Below are 18869 nucleotides of genomic sequence, written 5' to 3'. Positions count from 1 at the left end.
TGGATGTTACCTTAGTACACATTGTTATATCAATAAAGAAGGTAAGCAATTCTTCCCCTGAGGCTTAAAAATATTACCACAGACCAAAAGGCTCACCAGATGACAATAAATTCCATGCCACCTTCCATGTGGAAATATACTTTTTGTTTTATTTTTTATTTTATTTTTATTTATTTATTTAATTTTTTGGTCTTTTTGAGGCAGGGTCTCCCTCTAGCCCCAGCTGGCCTGGAACTCACTCTGTAGACCAGGCTGACCTTGAACTCACAGTGATCTGCCTGCCTCTGCCTCCTGAGTGCTGGAACCAAAGGTGTGTGCCACCACCGGCAATATGCACAGATTTTCAGTATACCGTTTAATAGTATCTTTAGTCTGTTTCCTTGTAAGTCTGTCGCCTTCTACTAAGGAGACTGAAAATCGAAGGGCTGCCGTCTCAAAACTTCAAATACATAAAATACCTTACAATTTTTCCTTTTTAATTTTTATTATGTACATGTTCTTCACAGTAAAATGGATTTAGTCAAAAGCATTTTAATTTTTTTACAGATTGTTGCATGCATCAATAAAAATTTTCAGCTTTGCTAGTGATATCACATATGCATGCTGAAGAAAATAATCTGAGGATAACTTCGCTCATTAAAATTGTTGCCAGCACAGTGGTGCATCCATGCCCAAAGAGGATGGGCAGCATAGTGAGGGTCTCATCCCCAAGAAAGAAAGAAAAAGGGCTGAGCACACAGCTCCTTCATGTAGCCCTGACCTTGCCTAGCATGCGGTCCGGGGTTTAATCCCCACAGCAGAAGAGAACACAGTATAAAATTGTAAATAAAGATAAATAAATAATGTAAATAAAGAATGCCCTTTTGTCAATTTCATAAGCTACATATGTAACTTAAGATACTTCACATAGTTCTGGAATGCTTAGCACTTTATTAAATGCTTGGATTTAGTGTGACTCACGTTGAGAAGGACTTCTAAGAAAAAACCTCTGTACTTTTCAAGAATTGTCTTGATTTGTGGCTAGGATCTGTCAGCTGCTGCTTTCAGATGTATGTACTTAGTTTTTGTTTTGTTTTGTTTGCTTCCATTTAAATAAGCTCTGTCCAGAGACATTTGTAGTGAAGTGATAGCCATCATCCGTCTCTGAGACAGGATCTCACTATGTAGAACTGGTTGACCTGAAACTTGTTATATAGACCGGACTGATCTCAGACTCACAGAGCTCCACCTGCCTGTCTCTGCCTCCCGAGCACTGGGTTTTTAGGCATGCACCGCTTTACCCAGCATCTGTCTTCATTTTTATAGACAAATGTTACCCAGCTCCAGGTAGTAAGAAGTGATGTCAGAAAACATAGGATTGTCCTGAATTTTTGTTGGGAAACATTTTTGGTGGAGTGGTTCTGCTTTATTTTGATTGAATCAAGTAAATTGAGATACATTAAACTCATTTGTATTTTTAGTATAGCCAGTTCTATTGGGGCAAACTAATGAGAATCTTTGCAGCTCATATTGTAGTGAAATGTCTCTAGTTTCTTTTGTTAAAACTGGGAAAAATGCTTTTGGAGTTACTGGGTGTTTAGCTAAGGGAGCTATATTTTCAGCAGTGTATCTAGAAGAAAGGCAGTTCATGCCATTTGTGATGCATTTTGCACTTTGTTGTTTTTATTTTTTTGGCGAGGGAGGGGGTAGGCTAAGAATTCAACCCAGAGCCTGACACATGCTCTACCACTGAGCAATATCCCTGTCCAGGGCATCTTTAATCAACAGAAAGGTTAGATGGTTTTCATCATTCTTGTTATTTCATTCTCCCCTGTAAGCGGGTGTAATTAATAATTATTATAATAGATTTGTAGATATATTCTTTTTAAAAATATTTTATCTACTTGTATTCATTGTACATGGTAATGGGTTTCATAGGAACATTTCATACATGTGTGTACTGTGATTTGACCATGTTTCTCCATGCTCCCTCTCCTTCCCACATCCCAAATTAGTCCATTTTGATCCCCTAGGCAGTTCACTTCTGCATTCATGTCATATAAGCATACTTGGTTTTACATACATAAATTCCTACTCAGCTACCCCTGTTTTATTTATCACCTACCTTCGCACCTGTAAGTACTTGGCAGTAGCTAGCACTTCGATATTTATTGCATAGACGTCGGTTATTATTAATTACAGAATAATAAACCTTCAGTTGTTCTTTTGTATGGTTGTGACATAATTCGCATTGTTGTTTTTAATTACATTGTAAAGCAAAGTTTTGTGTAACTGTAAAGCTCAATATTAAAATCTCTTCAGTATGTTCTTCCAAAGCTTTAGGCTAAATGACTTTTCTGAAACGCCTTTCATTCTGTATTGGGGATAGATTTTAGAAAAAAGACATAATTTAAAAATGTTAGGTACAATTGCTGTTGACTGCAGTTTTCTGAGCTAAGATAACATATTCTCACAGGTTGTTGTGAATAGCATATTGAAGTTAGCAAGTTTGTGACTGTTATATATTTAAATATACCAAATATCATAGGAATAATTCAATAATAGAGAAAAAGGTGTTCTGCCACTATTTCTTTATAGGAGAAATATAATTGCCCTGTTAAAATTGAGGGTTTAAATAAGCTTTACAACTCCACAAAATAAAACATCCTAATTATTGTGTTTCTGTTTATTTCAGGACTGAAAAGAGAGTGAACTCATTTGTAGAGTTAAAAGAGTATTTAAAAAGAAAGATGGGAACTCCTGGTTCTGGAAGGAAAAGAACACCTGTGAAAGATCGATTTTCTGCAGAAGATGAAGCTTTGAGTAACATCGCCAGAGAGGTAAGTGTGGTAAACTGGCTCTGCGCTGAGGTGCATGGGTGAGAGCACTCAAATGCTGGGGCGACAGAAACAGATGCTCACTTTGGAGCTAGCTTTGAGATGTTTGTTGTGAATAAGATGTTATGGCTGACTTCTAATATACTAACTCTGTCACAGCAAAATGTACTTTAGTATGTATTCAACTCATCTCAGATTAAATTTTCATTATATTTTTGTGAGTACTTGAGTTCCATGTATGTAATTTAGGGTACTTTGAGTTTTGGAGGTCTAATAGCTCCATTGTAGCTCATTTGGGTATATAGCTCCCAGAGGTACTGTGTGAATATCCACCAAAACATCTCTTCTTTGGTGTTCATTCCGATTCAGAATCTTAGTTGATTTTTGAAAGGTTGCAGTAGAAATTGTTGCTGTTTGCTATGTATAGGAGTGTTTTACCTGCATGTAAGTACACCTGTGTTATGCTGTTATCTGCAGAGGTGGAGGGGGGTGTGTGGTATAGAGGGGAAGATCCCCTGGAACTGGAGTTACTGACAGTTGTTAGCTGCCATGTAAGTGTTGGGAACTGAATCTCATTCCTCTGCAGCCAGTGCTTTTAACTGCTGAGCCATCACTCCAGCCCTGATGTTTTTTTAGAGATGACCTCATGTAGCCCAGGTTGGTCTTGAACTCCCTGTGTAGCCAAAGATGATCTTGAACTTCTGATCCTCCTGTGTCCACCTTCCAAGGGCTAGGATTACAGGCATTTACACCACATCTCATTTTATGTGGTGCTTCCTGAATGCTGGACAGGCACTGTACCAACTGAGCTGTAGCCCGGCCTGCAGTGGAATCTTTTATGTTTAATTCTTTTAGATAGTAACAGAGCTCATAGAGCGTTTTTTTATTGTTGTTGTTCCAGTTTGTTGTCAATTCAGGGGATGGGGGGAAGGCAGGGGCAGGGGAAGGATGTCACTTACTAAATCTCTTCATTACTATTCCTGTTGTGTATTGGATTAAGATAACTCTTAGCTGGGATTTCTTAGTGAGGTGCCAACTTTGTTGCAAATTCTAACATTGTAGCTACAGACTGTTAATTTTAGTAAAGAACTCATTTTGGATTATTATTTTTTCCTTTTGACATATCATAGTCTTTGTAAATCTAGCCTATTATTAAATTTTTTTTCTCCTGTAAGCTAGTTAGCTTTTGAATTAGAAGTTAAAAGTAATTTTAATTATGATATGAAATGTGGAAAGAAGGCAAATGCATGGAAGCGGGTAGTGGATTAGTGATACCAGGGGCTAGGAGCAGTGGAAACCTTGTGTGGAGGATAATGGAACATTCTGGAATTTGGTAGTGGTCATGATTGCACAACTCTGTGGTCAAAAAGACCAAAACAAAACAAAACAAAACTGAATTGTTTACTATAGAAGTTGAACTTCTGGCATATGGATTATGGCAATAGATTTATTAGAAACTTTGTCAATCTGGTAGGTTTTTAATTTGAACTTTTTTGTTGGTGATGTTTTTCTTTCTTTAAATTTTATTATTATTTTTATTTTATGTGTATGCTTGTATAACCTGCATGTAGGTAAGTGCACCTGTGTCATGCAGTGCCCGCAGAGGACAGAAGAGGCTGTTGGATCCCCTGGAACTGGAGTTACAGACAGTTGTTAGCTGCCATGTGGGTGCTAGGATTTGAACCTGGGTCTTCTGCAAGAACAGTCAGTCTTCCCAACCACTGAGCCATATTGCCAGACTCCCACCCCAACAGCTTTTTTTTTAATGTAGTCCAGGTTGTCCTCAAATCATCAGTGTAAACCTTGCACTAATGATCCTCCATGGAACTAATGATCATGATACCACCCCATGCCTATTTTTTTAAAGTTATTTATTAGTGTGTATGTGTGTGTACACATGTGGAGGCTAGAGGTTGATGTGTCTTTCTCAGTTGCTCTTTTTTTCCTATTTATTATTATTATATATGTATATGTGTATGAGTGTGGGTATGCACATGCCATGATGCACATGTGGCCATGAGGAACAACTTATTATATGTGTAATTGTATATGAGAGTGGGTATGCACATGCCTTGGTGCATATGTGGAGGTGAGAGACAACTTTGAGAGTCATCTTGCTCCTTCCATCATGGAATCCAGGGCTCAAACTCAGGTCCTCAAATTCTGAGCCATCTTGTCAGCCCCTCAGTTGCTACTTTATATTTTATACTTTATATTTTGAGACAGGATCTTTCACTGAACAGTGAATTTACCAATTTGGCTAGACTGGCTGGCCAGCAAGCCCTGGAGAGCCTTGTCTCCACCTACCCGGGACTGGGATTACAGGTGTGTCCTGCTGGTCTAGCTTTTTTACATGTGTTCTGTGGTATTGAATTTGGGTACTAATGCTGGTTCAGTAAGTAGTTCACTGTAGAAGTCAAATTTTGTGGAAGACTATTTAGAACAGTGTTATCTAAAATGGAGTAGGAGAGTATCGAAGTAAAGTTATCTAAAAACAGGTAACAAAAGCCAGGCATGGTGGTGCACACCTTTAGTCCCAGCACTCAGGAGGCAGAGGCAGTTGGATCTTTGTGAGTTCAAGGCCAGCTTGGTCCACATAATGAGTTCTAGGTCAGCTGGGGCTACAGGGAGACCAGACTGTCTCAAAAAGACCAAAAAATAACCCCCCCAAAACAGGTAACAAAAGTATAATATTTTGACAAAATTACTTTAAAAATCAGAGGTCTTTTTAGATTTATAAAAGATAGTTTAAAAAAAAAGAAGTAGATGTTCTTTTACATTGATCTTAAGTGATTATATGAATGAAACATTTGGAAGTAACATAGTTTTAAATAAAAATTGAAACTACCAAATTGTTAACTTTAAAAATTGGAGGTGGGCCTGGACATGGTGACACAGCCTTTAATCCCAGTACTCTGAGGCAGAGGCAGTCAGACCTTTGTGAATTCAAGGCCAGCAAGGTCTACATATAGTAAATTCCAGGTCAGCCAAGGCTACATAGTAAGACCCTGTCTCAAACAAACAAACAAAAAATTGGAAGTCGGTGGGAGTGATAGTTCAGTGGGTAAAAACATTTGCTATGAAAGCCTGACAACCTGAGTGTGGATCCCTGGATTCCACATAAAAAGCTGGATGTGGTAGCAAGTACCTGTAATGCCTGCTCTTAATGGTGAGATGGGAGGAGACAGGAGAATTTCCTGGAAACTCCTGGGAAAGCTAACCTGGAGTACATGGTACAGTAAATGCAAGAGAGACCCTGCTTCAGCAAGGTGGAAGGCTAGAACCACTCAAAAACTGTTCTCTGATGCCTAAACATGGGTGTATGTGCACATAAAAATAAATAAATAAATGAATGTAATAAAAACTTAGGAGACTAGCGAAAGGTAAAGATGGCTCCTTTTGTAAAATGTAAAGATAGGTATTCTCAAACATGGCTGGTCATCAGGATTTCCCAGGGAGTGTCATTAATGTGCAGAGTTCCAGACTTTTCAACATGCCACTGCCTTCTTCCACTTCCCTCCTGAGGATTCTGGTAACTGAAGATTTGGAAACTGAATCATAAGACACAGATGATCCTATCCTAAATGGTAAGTTTTACACACACACACACACACACACACACACACACACACTTTTTTTTCCTTCCCTATGTTATTTTGCAATAAAATAATGGGTTAATCTAGTTAGTACATTAGAAGTTGTACTAAAAAGTTATAAAAGGCTTTAAAAAGACATTATTTCAAGTTTTTTATTCTGTTTTCAGTGTCTGAATGGACATATACCAACTTTAATAGCAAGCTCAGAGAGGCTCAGCTTTTGCCCGAAAGTTATGAAAGAGCTGGTTTTTACTGTTTAAATCAATAATGCTTGTCTGGTAAATGTCTAATGTGTGGTGTAGTAGTTTTAAACATTGGAAGAGGGGCTGGAGAGATGCTCAGCAGTTAAGAATATTTACCACTCTTATAGAGGACCCAGGTTCAGTTCCCAGAACCCACATGGCAGCTAACACCCATCCTTAACTCCAGCTCCAGGGGATCCAACACCCTCTTTTGGCCTTACAGATACCAGGCTCATATGCATGCAGGCAATACACTCATACAAATAAAACAAAAATAAATAAAACCTTATAAAGAAAAAAATGGAAGAAATAATATTTTAGCAGTTTGAATTATTCTTTTACCTGTTCCTGTGATTCTTTCTCTTTCCATTTTTAATGCTTTCAGTCATTCATCTACTGTCTGGGTGAGTCAAGGTTTTCATTGCTGTGACAAATACCGGAGCACAATGTGTAAAGGAGAAAGACTTATTTTGGCTCATAGTAACAGAGGTTTCCATCTGTAATGTGATGGTGCCATTGCTTCTAGGCCTGTGGGAAGGCAGAGTCATGAAGGAAGGGCCTGGCAAGGAGGAGCAGTTCACCTCACAGTGGCCAGGAAGCAGAGAACAAGATAGAAAGGAGCTGAGGGCCAAGGACACCCTTCCAGGCATGCGTTCAGTGACCAGCTTCTCCCCACTGGATCCAGCTCCTAGTCACCAACCCCAGTAATGCCATCATATTATGAAGTCTTCAAGGCCTGAACCCATTGGTTAGGTCAGAGCCCTCAGGATCCAATCACTTTCCTAAAGCCTATCAACTGGCAGTTATGCCTCACACAGAAACCTTTGGGAGGCATCTCAGGTTCACTGTAGCACTGTCCATTTACTAGGTTGTTGGCATTCAGAGAAATGATTCTTATTTTCTCCAATGGGACCAGCCCTTGCACCAAAAAGTATTGCTTACATTAGAAGCAAACAGAAGTGAACAAACCCTACAATGATAAAAATGACAGAACTTAATGTTTAAAAAATTTTTTCTACTAAATCTTAAGTGTTTAGGCATGTCATGACTTTCTAAATATCTTTCTCTTTAACCATTGTACTTCAAATGTATGTTAAAATACCCACCTTTAATAAACCCCAACTCTACTTCATTAAAAAAAGTGTATCTTTATTCACTTAAAAAATTTTTTTTGAAGTAGGCAGAGAATGCCACAAATAAAATATTCAAAAATGAAAAAGAAATTACAGCCTCTTCTTGCCTAGTAACTATCCAGGCTTCCACACTTCTCAGCTGCTAAGAAACTTAACAGCCTGGGGCTGGAGACATGGCTCAGTGGTTAAGAGCACTGGCTGCTCTTGAAGAGTTCCTGGTTTGATTCCCAGCACCCACATGGCAGCTAACAACCGTCCATAACTCTAGTTACAGGACATCCAAAGCCCTCTTCTGACCTCTGTGGACATTGCACAACATGAATGTACCTACCTACATGCAGACAACACACTTGCACACACAAAATAAAAATAATAAATAAAAAATATTTAAAAAAAACCTTAACAGCCAGAGAGAATGAGAAGGAAAAGAAACAAAAGACAAGGCAGGGTGTGGGGTGCATACCTGTAATCCCAGCACCTAGGAGGCAGAGGCAGGAGAATTGCTGAGTTTGAAGCCAACCAGGGTTATATAGCAAGACTTTGCCTCAAAATAAAAACAATAGCAATAAACCCAAAAGACATAAATATATTCCACAAACTGGATAATTTTCATGCTAAAATGGGAAGCAATATATTTTTTAAATTGTGGTAAAATACATACAGTACACATAAAATTTGCATCATAACCATTGCATGTACACACAGTTCTATGGTAAGTACATTTACACTGTGGCAACCATTGCCATCCTCTGTCTTCAGAACTCTACTCCTGCAAACATGAGTGCGTTTTAAAAATGGGAAGATGGCTCATGGGGTTAGAGGACTTACCTGAGGACCTAAGTTTGAATACCCAGAACCCACCTAAAAAAGTTAGTCATAGCATTGTGTTCCTGTAATGCCATATTTGGGAGGCTGAGACAAGTGGATCCCAGGGGTTCACTGGTCAGGCAGTCCATCTGAAACTGAATCTGAGTTTCTGGTTCAGTGAGAGACTCTTTCTGGCTTAAGGGAATAAGGTAAGAGTGTTGTAGGAAAATACCCAACATTTTCCCCTGGCCTCCACGTGCATACATGCATACACCACACATACACACTAAAAGAGACCTAACGTGTGAAGGCAGAAATGTGTGTGTATTTTTTAGAAGCCCTGCTTGTCTGTATAGGCATGGTACTGTTTTGTTGGGGGTAGCTCAGGCTTCTATACAGAAAGAATTATCAGCCAGTCCACTGAGGCCAGTCTGAAGGCCTGTTGACTTCCAGTAGAAATACATGTGTCAAATGGGGACCTTAGGCAGCTAGCCTCTCTACCAGAGGGAGAAAGATGAGCTAGAAGGACAGCCAGTTACACTGCTTGCTGCCTTACCATAGCCAGTTTGGTGACTATTGTGTATGATGAGTGTTTGTATTGGAGCCTCTTGAAGGGAGTGCAAATAGCCAGCCTTCCTTCCTTCCTTCCTTCCTTCCTTCCTTCCTTCCTTCCTTCTTCCTATTCTTTTTCTTTGGGGGCGCGGTTCTTTTTGAGACAGAGTCTCTCTGTGGCCGTAGCTGGCCTGGAACTCCCTTTGTAGACCAAGCAGGCCTTTGACTCACAGAGATCCATTTCTGCCTCCCAAGTGCTGGGATTAAATGGATGTGCCACCATGTCCAGCCTTAATCTATTCTTTTAAAAATATTTTTTTTTTATTTTATGTATGTGAGTGTATTGCCTACATGTATGTAAGTGTACCTGTGTGATGCAGTGTCTGCGGGAGGTCAGAAGAGAGCATTGGATTCCCCCGGAACTGGAGTTACAGATGGCTGTTAACTACCATGTAGGTGCTGGGAATCAAGCCCAGGTCCTCTGCAACAGCAGCCTGTGCACTTAATTGCTGAGCAGTCTCTCCAGTCCCTTTTATCTATTCTTTGAGAATAGATATACAATATATTTTTATCATATCCATTCCCTACTCCCCCCCCCAATTCCTCCCTGACCCTTCCCCCCCACCTCCCATTCAATTTCATGTCTTTTTAAAAAAACTGAGCCAGTCAGTGCTGCCCTTATATGCCTGGGTGTAGGTCTGTTCACTGGAACATGGACAACCTTCCCAGGGTCACACCCCCAAGAAAACTGACTCTCCTTTTCCCAGAAGCCATCAGTTGCCGATATCTTCTTAGCTAAGGTGGGGGCCTTGTGAACCCCTCCCCTATCCATGCTAGAGTGTTGACTGGCTTGATCTTTTGCAAGTCTTGTACAGGCAACCACAGCTGCTATATGCTCATGATTGGCAAGGGCCCTGTTGTGTTCTGAAGACATTGTTTTATAGCAGCCATCCCTGACCTCTGGCTCTCACAGTCTTTCTGTCTCATCCCCTCTTCTATCATGTTCCCTAGCCTTGTGACGGGGTGTGTCTATGGAAGGGGGTGATACAGATGTCCTATTTAGGACTGAGCACTCCATAGTTACTTATTCTCTGCACTTTGACTATTTGTGAGTCTCTGCATTAACTGCTGCCCACTGGAAAAGGAAGCTTTAAAAAAACAAAACATACATCTGACTTTCAAAAAGGGTGTATTTTCTTTTATGTGTATGAATATTATACCTGCAGGTGTGTAAGTACAACATGCATCTTGGTGCATATGGAAGCTAGAAGAGGGCCTTGGATCATCTGGAGCTGGAGTTATAGATGCTTGTTAGCCGCTATGTGGATGCTGGGAACTGAACCTGCATCTCCTGCAAGAGCAGCCAGTCCTCTTAACTGCTGAGCCATCTCTCCAGTCCCCCAAAATGAAGCTTTCTAATGAGGGCTGCATTAATCTATGAGTATGAAGATAAGCATTTAGAATATAGTTTGATGGTATGTCCATTTAACAAAATAATAGTAGTAGTTCTTCCCTAGAGCCTATGCCTTTGACCTCCCCGGCATGGATTCTTGGCCAGGTTTACAGGACCAGGAAATGATCTTTCAAAGATACCAGTGACACCTACAGTATCACCATTTTTCCTGTTCAGAGCTGAAATGTGAAGAAAATGTGTCTTACGCACATTTGTTCAAGTGGAAATCATTAGGATTTTTCTTGGTTTTGGGCCTAATCTGAATCGTGTGGCTAAGCTCTGGTATCCATTTCTCTCAAGTCTAGAGTGATTGTCATCTGCAGATCTTGATCATCAAATGATGATAGGGATTGGAATCTAGCAGAGTAACGTCCAGAGATTTGTATGTTGGCCTTACTTACACATAAACATATTCAGTACACACAACTACTTGTAATCACAGGAAGGAAGTGAGCTCTGAGGCCGTTTAGCCTTTGTGGCAGCAGAAGTATTCAGGTTTCTAAGAGTAACTCTAATTAATTACATTAATTATATTCACACTGTTGTACAGCCATCAGCACTATTGGTTTCCAGAATCACTGCCCCACAGGAAACTCCAGTCAGTAAGCAGTAACTCCTCTTTATTCTGTCTCTCAGCCCCTGATAACCTTTGATCTACTTACTTGCTGTCTCTATGAATATTCTTAGATGGACCATGAAAGTGAATTATGCAATATCTTTTCTTTGTGTATGGCTTATTTCACTTTGAACAGTGACTTCAAGATGCATCTTGCGTTGTAGCATATATTAGAACTTAATCTCCTTTTTCTTTTACTAACTTCATACCTTTTTAGTATCTGTTTATACATACTTTATTGGCTCGCAATTTATTGCCTAAGGAGGTAATAGCCATTCAGGCATCTAGGAGAACAAGAAGTTTGTGGGGTTTGATTATAGCTTAACAGCCCGAGGAAAAGGATACAAAGAGATGAATTGTGTTTAAATACTTTCTGGTAGTACTGCTTTATGGGCTGATAGCTATACAGCTTGTCAGAGCTGATGGTCTTCTCATAGTAATTTTGCTACTCTGAGTAATTTATTCATTTTTAGGTCATGATAAATAAAAAGAAAAAACTTTGGTGGACTAGAGAGATGGTTCAATGATGTTCTGGATAGCTTTAGTGCCAACTTGACACACCTTGGTTGAGGGAGCCTCAGTTGGGGAATTGCCTCTATTGGACTGGCCTGTGGCCATGTCTGAGGGTATCTTCTTGATGAGTAATGTGGGAGGGCCCAGCCCACTGTGGGTGGTGCCACCCCTGGGCAGGTAGGCCTGTTCTGTATAAGAAAGCAAGCTGAGCAGGGGCCAGGGGAGCAAGCCAGTAAGCAGAGTTCCTCCATGGCCTGTGCTCCAGCTCCTGATTCCAGATTCCTGCCCTGAGTTCCTTCCTTGGGCTCCCTGATGAACTGCGACCTGGGAGATGTAAGCTGAATAAACCCTTTCCTCCCCAAGTTGGTATTGGTCAGAGTGTTTTGTCACAGCAATGGAGAAACAAACTAGGACAAATGGTTAAGAGGTCTTGTAGAGGACCTGAGTTAGGGTCCCAGCACCCACATCAGGTAACTCAAAGCAGCCTGTAACACCAACTCCAGGGGATCTGAAACCCTCTTCTGGTTTCCATGGGCACCTGCATGCACATGCACATGCACACATACACATAAACATATAAAAATTAAATAAATCTTGAAAAAACCTTTTGGCAAGTACAAAAACTTTTTTAAAATGTAAAGAATTACAGTCAGCAATAATTTTGAGTATTAATTTTGCCTCTCATTTTAGGGTATAGTTTCTTTTTCAGACAAGCATGAACTGTTAATAGTTATGCAGCACATTTATTGAGCACCTGTTTTGTGCATGTGCTCTGCTACGTTTAGAGGGTATGGAGTGGACAGGACTAACATAGTCACTGCCTTCATGGAACTTAAGAGACACTCAGTGTTACACAATGGGCTCTCCTGCAATTTCAGACACTTTAGCTTGGCAGTTCCTTTCTGTCTTGAACACTGCTTATCTTATGTAAGTCATAGTCACTGGCATTCTTAGAACTGACCAAATATGTAAGATGTGTATTTATAACTGTGCTTTGAGTAAACAGTTTCATTAGAGTATGCCAAAGGCTCCTGGAAGGAAGTGCCCTTTCACTAAGTTTTTAGGATGAGGACCAATCCCTAAGGGAGAGGGTGTGGATGTGAGGAAGAGCTTTCTAGTTGAGGGAAGACCCTAAGGGAGAGGGGGTGTGGATGTGAGGAAGAGCTTTCTAGGAGAGGGAAGACCCTAAGGGAGAGGGGGTGTGGATGTGAGGAAGAGCTTTCTAGGAGAGAGAACTTGAAGCTTGTGAGGCTGAAGGAGTGTGGAGAATGAAAGACTTAACAGCAACAGCCAGCATTTATCAGCTCTCTGCATACATGGTATGAGACTTTGAGTTTAATCCTCAGAATAGTCCTAAGAGGTAGTTTCATTTATCACAATTTCATCAATGATGAATAGAAGTCGTGGAGGCATCAAGTAACTTGCCCCAGGTCAGTATGTTAGCAAGGGATAGAGTTGGAATTTCCTGTAGTTCCTGCTGTCTTAACTGTGGTGCCCATAGTTACCTCAGGATGGCAACTGAGGCAGCAAGGAGGAGAGAGTAGCAGGAGCAGAGAATTAGCTAAACAAGTCAGTGGTTCGCACAGGCAGGGGCTGGTTTTGTTCCCTGGAGGGATGTGTGACATTGTATTGTCACAGTGAAGAAGTGGTATGAGGGAAGGTGTGCCCTGGCAGTTATGGGTAGAGGCTGAGAATGTTGCTAAACCTCCCAGTGCACAGCCCAGCTCCCCCAGCACATCTGGCCCAAGTGTCAGCAGGGACCAGGTTGAAAACCCTGATGACAGACTAATAGAATATGTTTAGGAGTTTTAGTCTGTGTACTAAAAGCAATGGGAAAATACTGAAGGTTTTTGTATAGGGGCATGATACATAATCAGATTTGTGCTTCCAAAGGATGACTTACTGTAGGTCAGAGATTGTATCAGAGAGATTCATCAGTGGTTATGAGGAATTGAATCATACAGCTGCAGGGATGCAACAGTGGGGGTGGTTGGAATGGAGAGATAAGTGGTAGGTGCTTGTGAGTGACTTGATGGGCGGCAGAGACGGGATGCTGTGGCATACATCTGAATGGATGTAGGGAGCTTCAGAATGAGGGGGAGACCATGAATGCTTGTTGGAATGCTTTGTATTTAAGGAGCCTACAAGACACCTAAATGGAGACCAAAAAGGTGGCTTAGGAATGTAGACTAGGAGCTCAAAGTAGGTGTGAGCTTTAGGTAAATATTTGATACTTGTTGGCATATTGAAGTAATTGGACTCATAATGTGGACAGCTTCATCTAGGGAGAAGGTGAAGTTAAAGTTCCTTGGCTGAGCCCTAAAGAGCTCTGGGTCAAGTTAGAGCCTTTCTTTCTCTTGATACTTTTTTGGCTGTCTTATGTTTTTAGTTCATATTGTTCTGTGGATTTGTCTGAAAAAATTTCTACATGAGGAAATCTATAATCTATAATTTATACTTATAATCTTTAAAAAATATTTATTTATTTTTTATTTTATGTGTATGTGTGTGTTGCCTGCATGTAGGTAAGTGCACCTGTGTCGTGCAATGCCTGAGGAGGTCAGAAGAGGCTGTCGGATCCCCTGGAACTGGAGTTATGGATAGTTGTTAGCTGACATGTGGGTGCTGGGATTTGAACCCGGGTCTTCTGCAAGAACAGCCAGTGTTCTTAACCACTGAGCCATCTCTCCAGCCCCTATTTATAATTCTTTGAATTATTGCTAATTTAAATTTGATTCACAGGTTCATAATGGTTATGAAATATTTTTTCAATTATGAGAAGTGAATACCCAGTTAAAAAAAAAATCAAAATTGTCCTCTTTTGCTTACTGTTTTTAACTAGGCTAATCCTTTGAAGGAGCAGGTGTAAATGCGGCTTTATTTGTTAGTGTTCTTTCAGGCTTTGGTGCATGTGTCAAACCAGTTCTGTTGAGTGCAAACCAGTTTCCATGCTTCTCCCTCTGTCCTCAGCTGAGGTAGACAAGGGGAGATGGAGTTGAAGCGCCTCTTCCTTGCCTGGCTGTCTGTCTGTCCCCTTCACAGCCTGCTCTGGTCACTGGCTCTGTGATGGCCAGTGTTATTCTTGGTATCTCACTGTCCCTTAATTTGTTGCTCTGTCTGGAATTGTGGGAGGAATGTTTTGCTGTTGTCTCCATGTGACTAAGATGTTCACGGTCATGTTTGTCATGCAGATTCCACAGTATGGTTAATGTAAATGGGGAGACATTGCTGACTGCACCCCCACTCCCATCCACCATGATTCACATTTTCCACTTTGGTTAGGTTATATCATTGTGAACCCAAAGTTTCGCTTCTCCTACTCTATTTATTAGTTTGTATCCAGACCTCAGTAATAAAGTTTCCAACCTTAGATTTCTCGTTTCATTTTGAAAGATTGCTTTTGCTGAGATTGCTTTTGCTGTCAAAAGGCCTCTGAATAAAAGGAAGATACAGTTGCTCAGCATTAAGAAGAGATGAGTTAAAATTTCTAGATTTTTATCATTTTGTTTTATCTAATATATGTTAGTGTTTATATTCAGAAAATTTATATAGTTGTCCTCAAGGACCAAACACTTCCTTAAAAAGTGGTTAGATACATTACAACGGCGAATTAAGAAAAAATGATACCTCAGATTTTGTATTGAAGAGAAGTTGCTAGCAACGTGGAATAATAACTTGTATTTAATTGGAAACCATGGCAACATAATAAATATTATGCTTCTTAATTTGTCTTTCAGTGTTCTTTTGGCTTGAGTGCCATGGAAGAATAAATAAACTTAAACACAGTAAATGTTGAGTACTGGCTACCTGCGTTATTTTTCTTGAGTGTTTCACATTTCAGTTTTTTGAGGCAGGATTTCACTGTATAGTCCTGGTGGCCTCAAATTTGTGATTCTCCTGCTGTAAGCACCCAAGTGCTGAAATTCTAGGCCTGTGCCTTCCACACCTACTGAGTGAGAAAAAACTTACTCTCTCCCGGGCTGGCCTCAACCTCTTAGTGATCCTTATGCCTCAACTTCTTGGGTTTTTGTATATTGAGTTCCAAATGTTGTGTAGGCACAACAATGTGAGACAGCCAGAACCCTGTGGGAATCAAGGCTGGGGAGGTGTAGACAGTGGGAGTGACGCTAAAGAAGTTGGGGCAAAGAAGGGACGGATTTCTCTGCTGAGGAGTTTGGATTTGACTTTGAAAGCTGTGAGGGGCCACTAAGGGGGTATAGCCCGAGTCAGATTTGACTTCTAGTGTAATTACTCTACCCTTGTCTGGTGTGGAGAGCCCGATGGATAGAGATCATAGTGTGAAAGTTTCTGTGTGCATCTTCCTGATAGTTGAGAGCTTGAAGGAAGGCTATGACAGAGGGAAGGGAGAGAAAGTTTAGGGAGAAGAATGACAAAAGCTTGGGAACTTGATGGGAGCTGGGCAGGTAGGACTGAATTGTGGAGAGGACAGAAAAAAGGAAGGAGCCATTACCCACATTTTGGTTGATGGGGCAGTGAAGGAGGCAATAAACAGGAAGAAGAAGTCTAAGGGGAAGATTATAAATTGAATTAGAGAGTTACTGAGTCTGAGGTTCTTGTGGAATTGTATCAATTTTTTTTTCTTTTTTTCTTTTTTTTGCCTTTTTGAGACAGGGTCTCCCTGTAGCCCCATCTGGCCTGGAACTCACTATGTAGACCAGGCTGACCTTGAACTCTCAGAGATCCACCTGCCTCTGCTGGGATTAAAGGCATGTGACACCACACCTGGCAACAGTATCCATTTTTAATAGCCATTTAGATCAGAGTGAGAGAAAAGTCTTCTGGCTTGGATGTAAAGATTTGCTGACTATCTGTGTCACCCAGGAGAGAAAATAGGATGCAAAATGCGGGAGAGTAAGCCTGGAAGCTCTGGTTCTAGGAAAACCTCGAGGAGCTAGCAAAGAAACGTGTCCATGCAGGATTCTGAAGGAATGACGTCAGAGTAAAGAGGAAAACCAGAACACCGACTGTTGCAGGATGCCAAGAGATGAGAGCTTTCAGGAGGAATGAGTGGTTAGTGATATCAGCTGTCCAGAAAGGAAAAGTGAGATAAGAATTTCAAAATTCCAGTAGCTTTGGTAGTTGGAGGTCATTAGTGACCTTTGCCTGAGTGGTTTCAGTTCAGTGATTTGGGCAGAAGCCAGATTGCAGTCATTTGAACAGAATGGGAAGTGAGGAGGGAGGTATGAGAAAACTGGGCTACAAAGAGAAGACAGTGTAGAGCTGAGCTGAGGTGGGGATTTGTTGCTTTTTAAAGATGAGAGAGACCTTGCACCCACTTTTTGTTTTGTTTGGCGGGGGGGGAGGTTTGTTTGTTTTTTAGAGACCTGTAGCCCCAGCTGGCCTGGAACTCACTATGTAGACCAGGCTGACCTCGATCTCACTGAGATCCACCTGCCTCTGCCTCCCAAGTGTTGGGATTAAAGATGTGCACCATGGGTCTAGAGAGATGGCTCAGCGGTTAAGAACATTGGTTGTTCTTACAGAAGATCCGGGTTCGAATCCCAGCACCCACATGGCAGCTAACTGCTGTCCATAATGCCAGTTCCAGGGGATCCGGCAGACTCTTCTGACTGCGGCCATTGCACAACACAGGTGCACTTACCTGCATGCAGGAAATACACGCATACACATAAAATAAAAATAATAAATAAATTTTTTTTTTAAAGAGAATTCTGACTTAAAAAGAAGTTAAAAAATGAAGTTCAATCCGATAGTCCCCAGGCTTAGTAGATCATACGATTTTTTTCTCCCATTTTATATATTAAAGTTCATAAACTGGAGTTTTATGTATTTTAGTATTTATTTATCTTAGGCTCTGTGTGTGTGTGTGTGTGTGTGTGTGTGTGTGTGTGTGCGTGTGTGTGCGTGTGTCTGGCCTCAAACTCACTAAATAGGCATTCTTCTGCCTCAGCCTCCCAAGTGCAGAGATTATAGGTGTGTTCCACCATGCTTAGTAGTTTAGGCTTTTCTCTTTTGATCTTTTTGAGACAGGGTCTCCCTGTATCCCCAGCTGGCCTGGAACTTGCAGTGCAGACCAGGTTGGCCTTGAGACCACAGAGCTCCATCTGCCTCTGCCTCTCCAGTACTAGGACTAAGGGCATGCTTCATCACACCCAGCAGTTTAGGCATTTTTTGAATCACTCAGTCTCATCTATTTAAGAAAGCTTAACTTGAGGTATAATTCAGTTACCAGCAAATGCACCATTTTAAGACATTTCGTGCTTTTTAGTCTGGTTACTGGACTGCGTAATTATCACCTTTTATCTAATTGCAAAACATTTCATCAACTCACAAAGAACTCCCTTTTTAATTAGTAGTCATGCTCCATCTTTTCCTTCCCTAGCACCCAGTAATCTAGTTTCTGTCTGTATAGATTTGCCTATTCTGGACATTGCATATAAATAGTGACATGTGTCATTTTTTGTACCTGGCCTCTTTCACTTATTAAAGTATTTCCAGGTTTATCCATGTTGCAGCCTGTGTCAGTATTGTGTTTGTTGTTTGTTGGGCTGAATAGTGTTCCATTGTATGGCTAGCTCACATTTGTTTATGCATTCACAGTTAATACAGATATGAGCTATATTCTGTTACAGGTAATGCTGCTGCGAACATTTGTGATGATAAATGTTTTCATTTTCCTCAGGCACAAATTTATGGGTGGATGCTGGTTCTTTGATAACTCTATTTAACATCTGGAGAAACCGCCACACTTCCAAGCAGTTGCACCATTTTGCATTAACAGTAGCAACGTGGGGTTCTAATCGCTCCATATTCTTGCCAACTATGGTTTCTTTGGTTTAAAAAAGTAATCTGTTTTCTTATAGCCATAGTAGTAAGTGTGAAGTGGTATCTCAATGTGGTTTTTACCCTCGCTTACCTCTTTCTGTCTCATTGAACTTAGTTTTTACAAGTCTCAAAATTGCTGACACATTTTTGACCATGTTTTTTCCACTAAAAACTACTGGGAATCCCTTTGGTTATACTTTACTTTTGGGTGTTTAAGGCCATACAGTTGGCCCAGATAAACCGATTTATTTTTACTCTTAAGGTCGTTTGAAAATCTGTTCCTCAGGGGTCACATGGGCTTGGGAGGAGCCCCTGGCTCCTTTCTTTTACCAGC

At 40.7% G+C, this 18869-nt stretch overlaps 1 protein-coding gene across 8 annotated transcripts in view; it reads left to right on the top strand.

Moving 5' to 3' along the window:
• The window catches only part of Lrrfip2 (LRR binding FLII interacting protein 2), a 127406-nt gene that overhangs the window by 27756 nt on the left and 80781 nt on the right, over nucleotides 1-18869 (top strand). For all 8 annotated transcript variants that reach the window (XM_029562179.1, XM_008830444.3, XM_029562171.1 and 5 more), the window contains exon 3: nucleotides 2675-2819. In XM_029562179.1, coding sequence (XP_029418039.1) covers nucleotides 2730-2819 — 90 coding nt within the window. In that variant the 5' untranslated portion in view covers nucleotides 2675-2729. The remainder of the gene's footprint in view (nucleotides 1-2674; nucleotides 2820-18869) is intronic.

This window comes from Nannospalax galili, unplaced genomic scaffold (assembly GCF_000622305.1).
Source record: "Nannospalax galili isolate Female #2095 unplaced genomic scaffold, S.galili_v1.0 scaffold1050, whole genome shotgun sequence".
NCBI classification, from domain to species: Eukaryota; Metazoa; Chordata; class Mammalia; order Rodentia; family Spalacidae; genus Nannospalax; species Nannospalax galili.
Note: the sequence above shows the minus strand (reverse complement) of the source record. Positions and strands in the feature narration are given on the sequence as shown.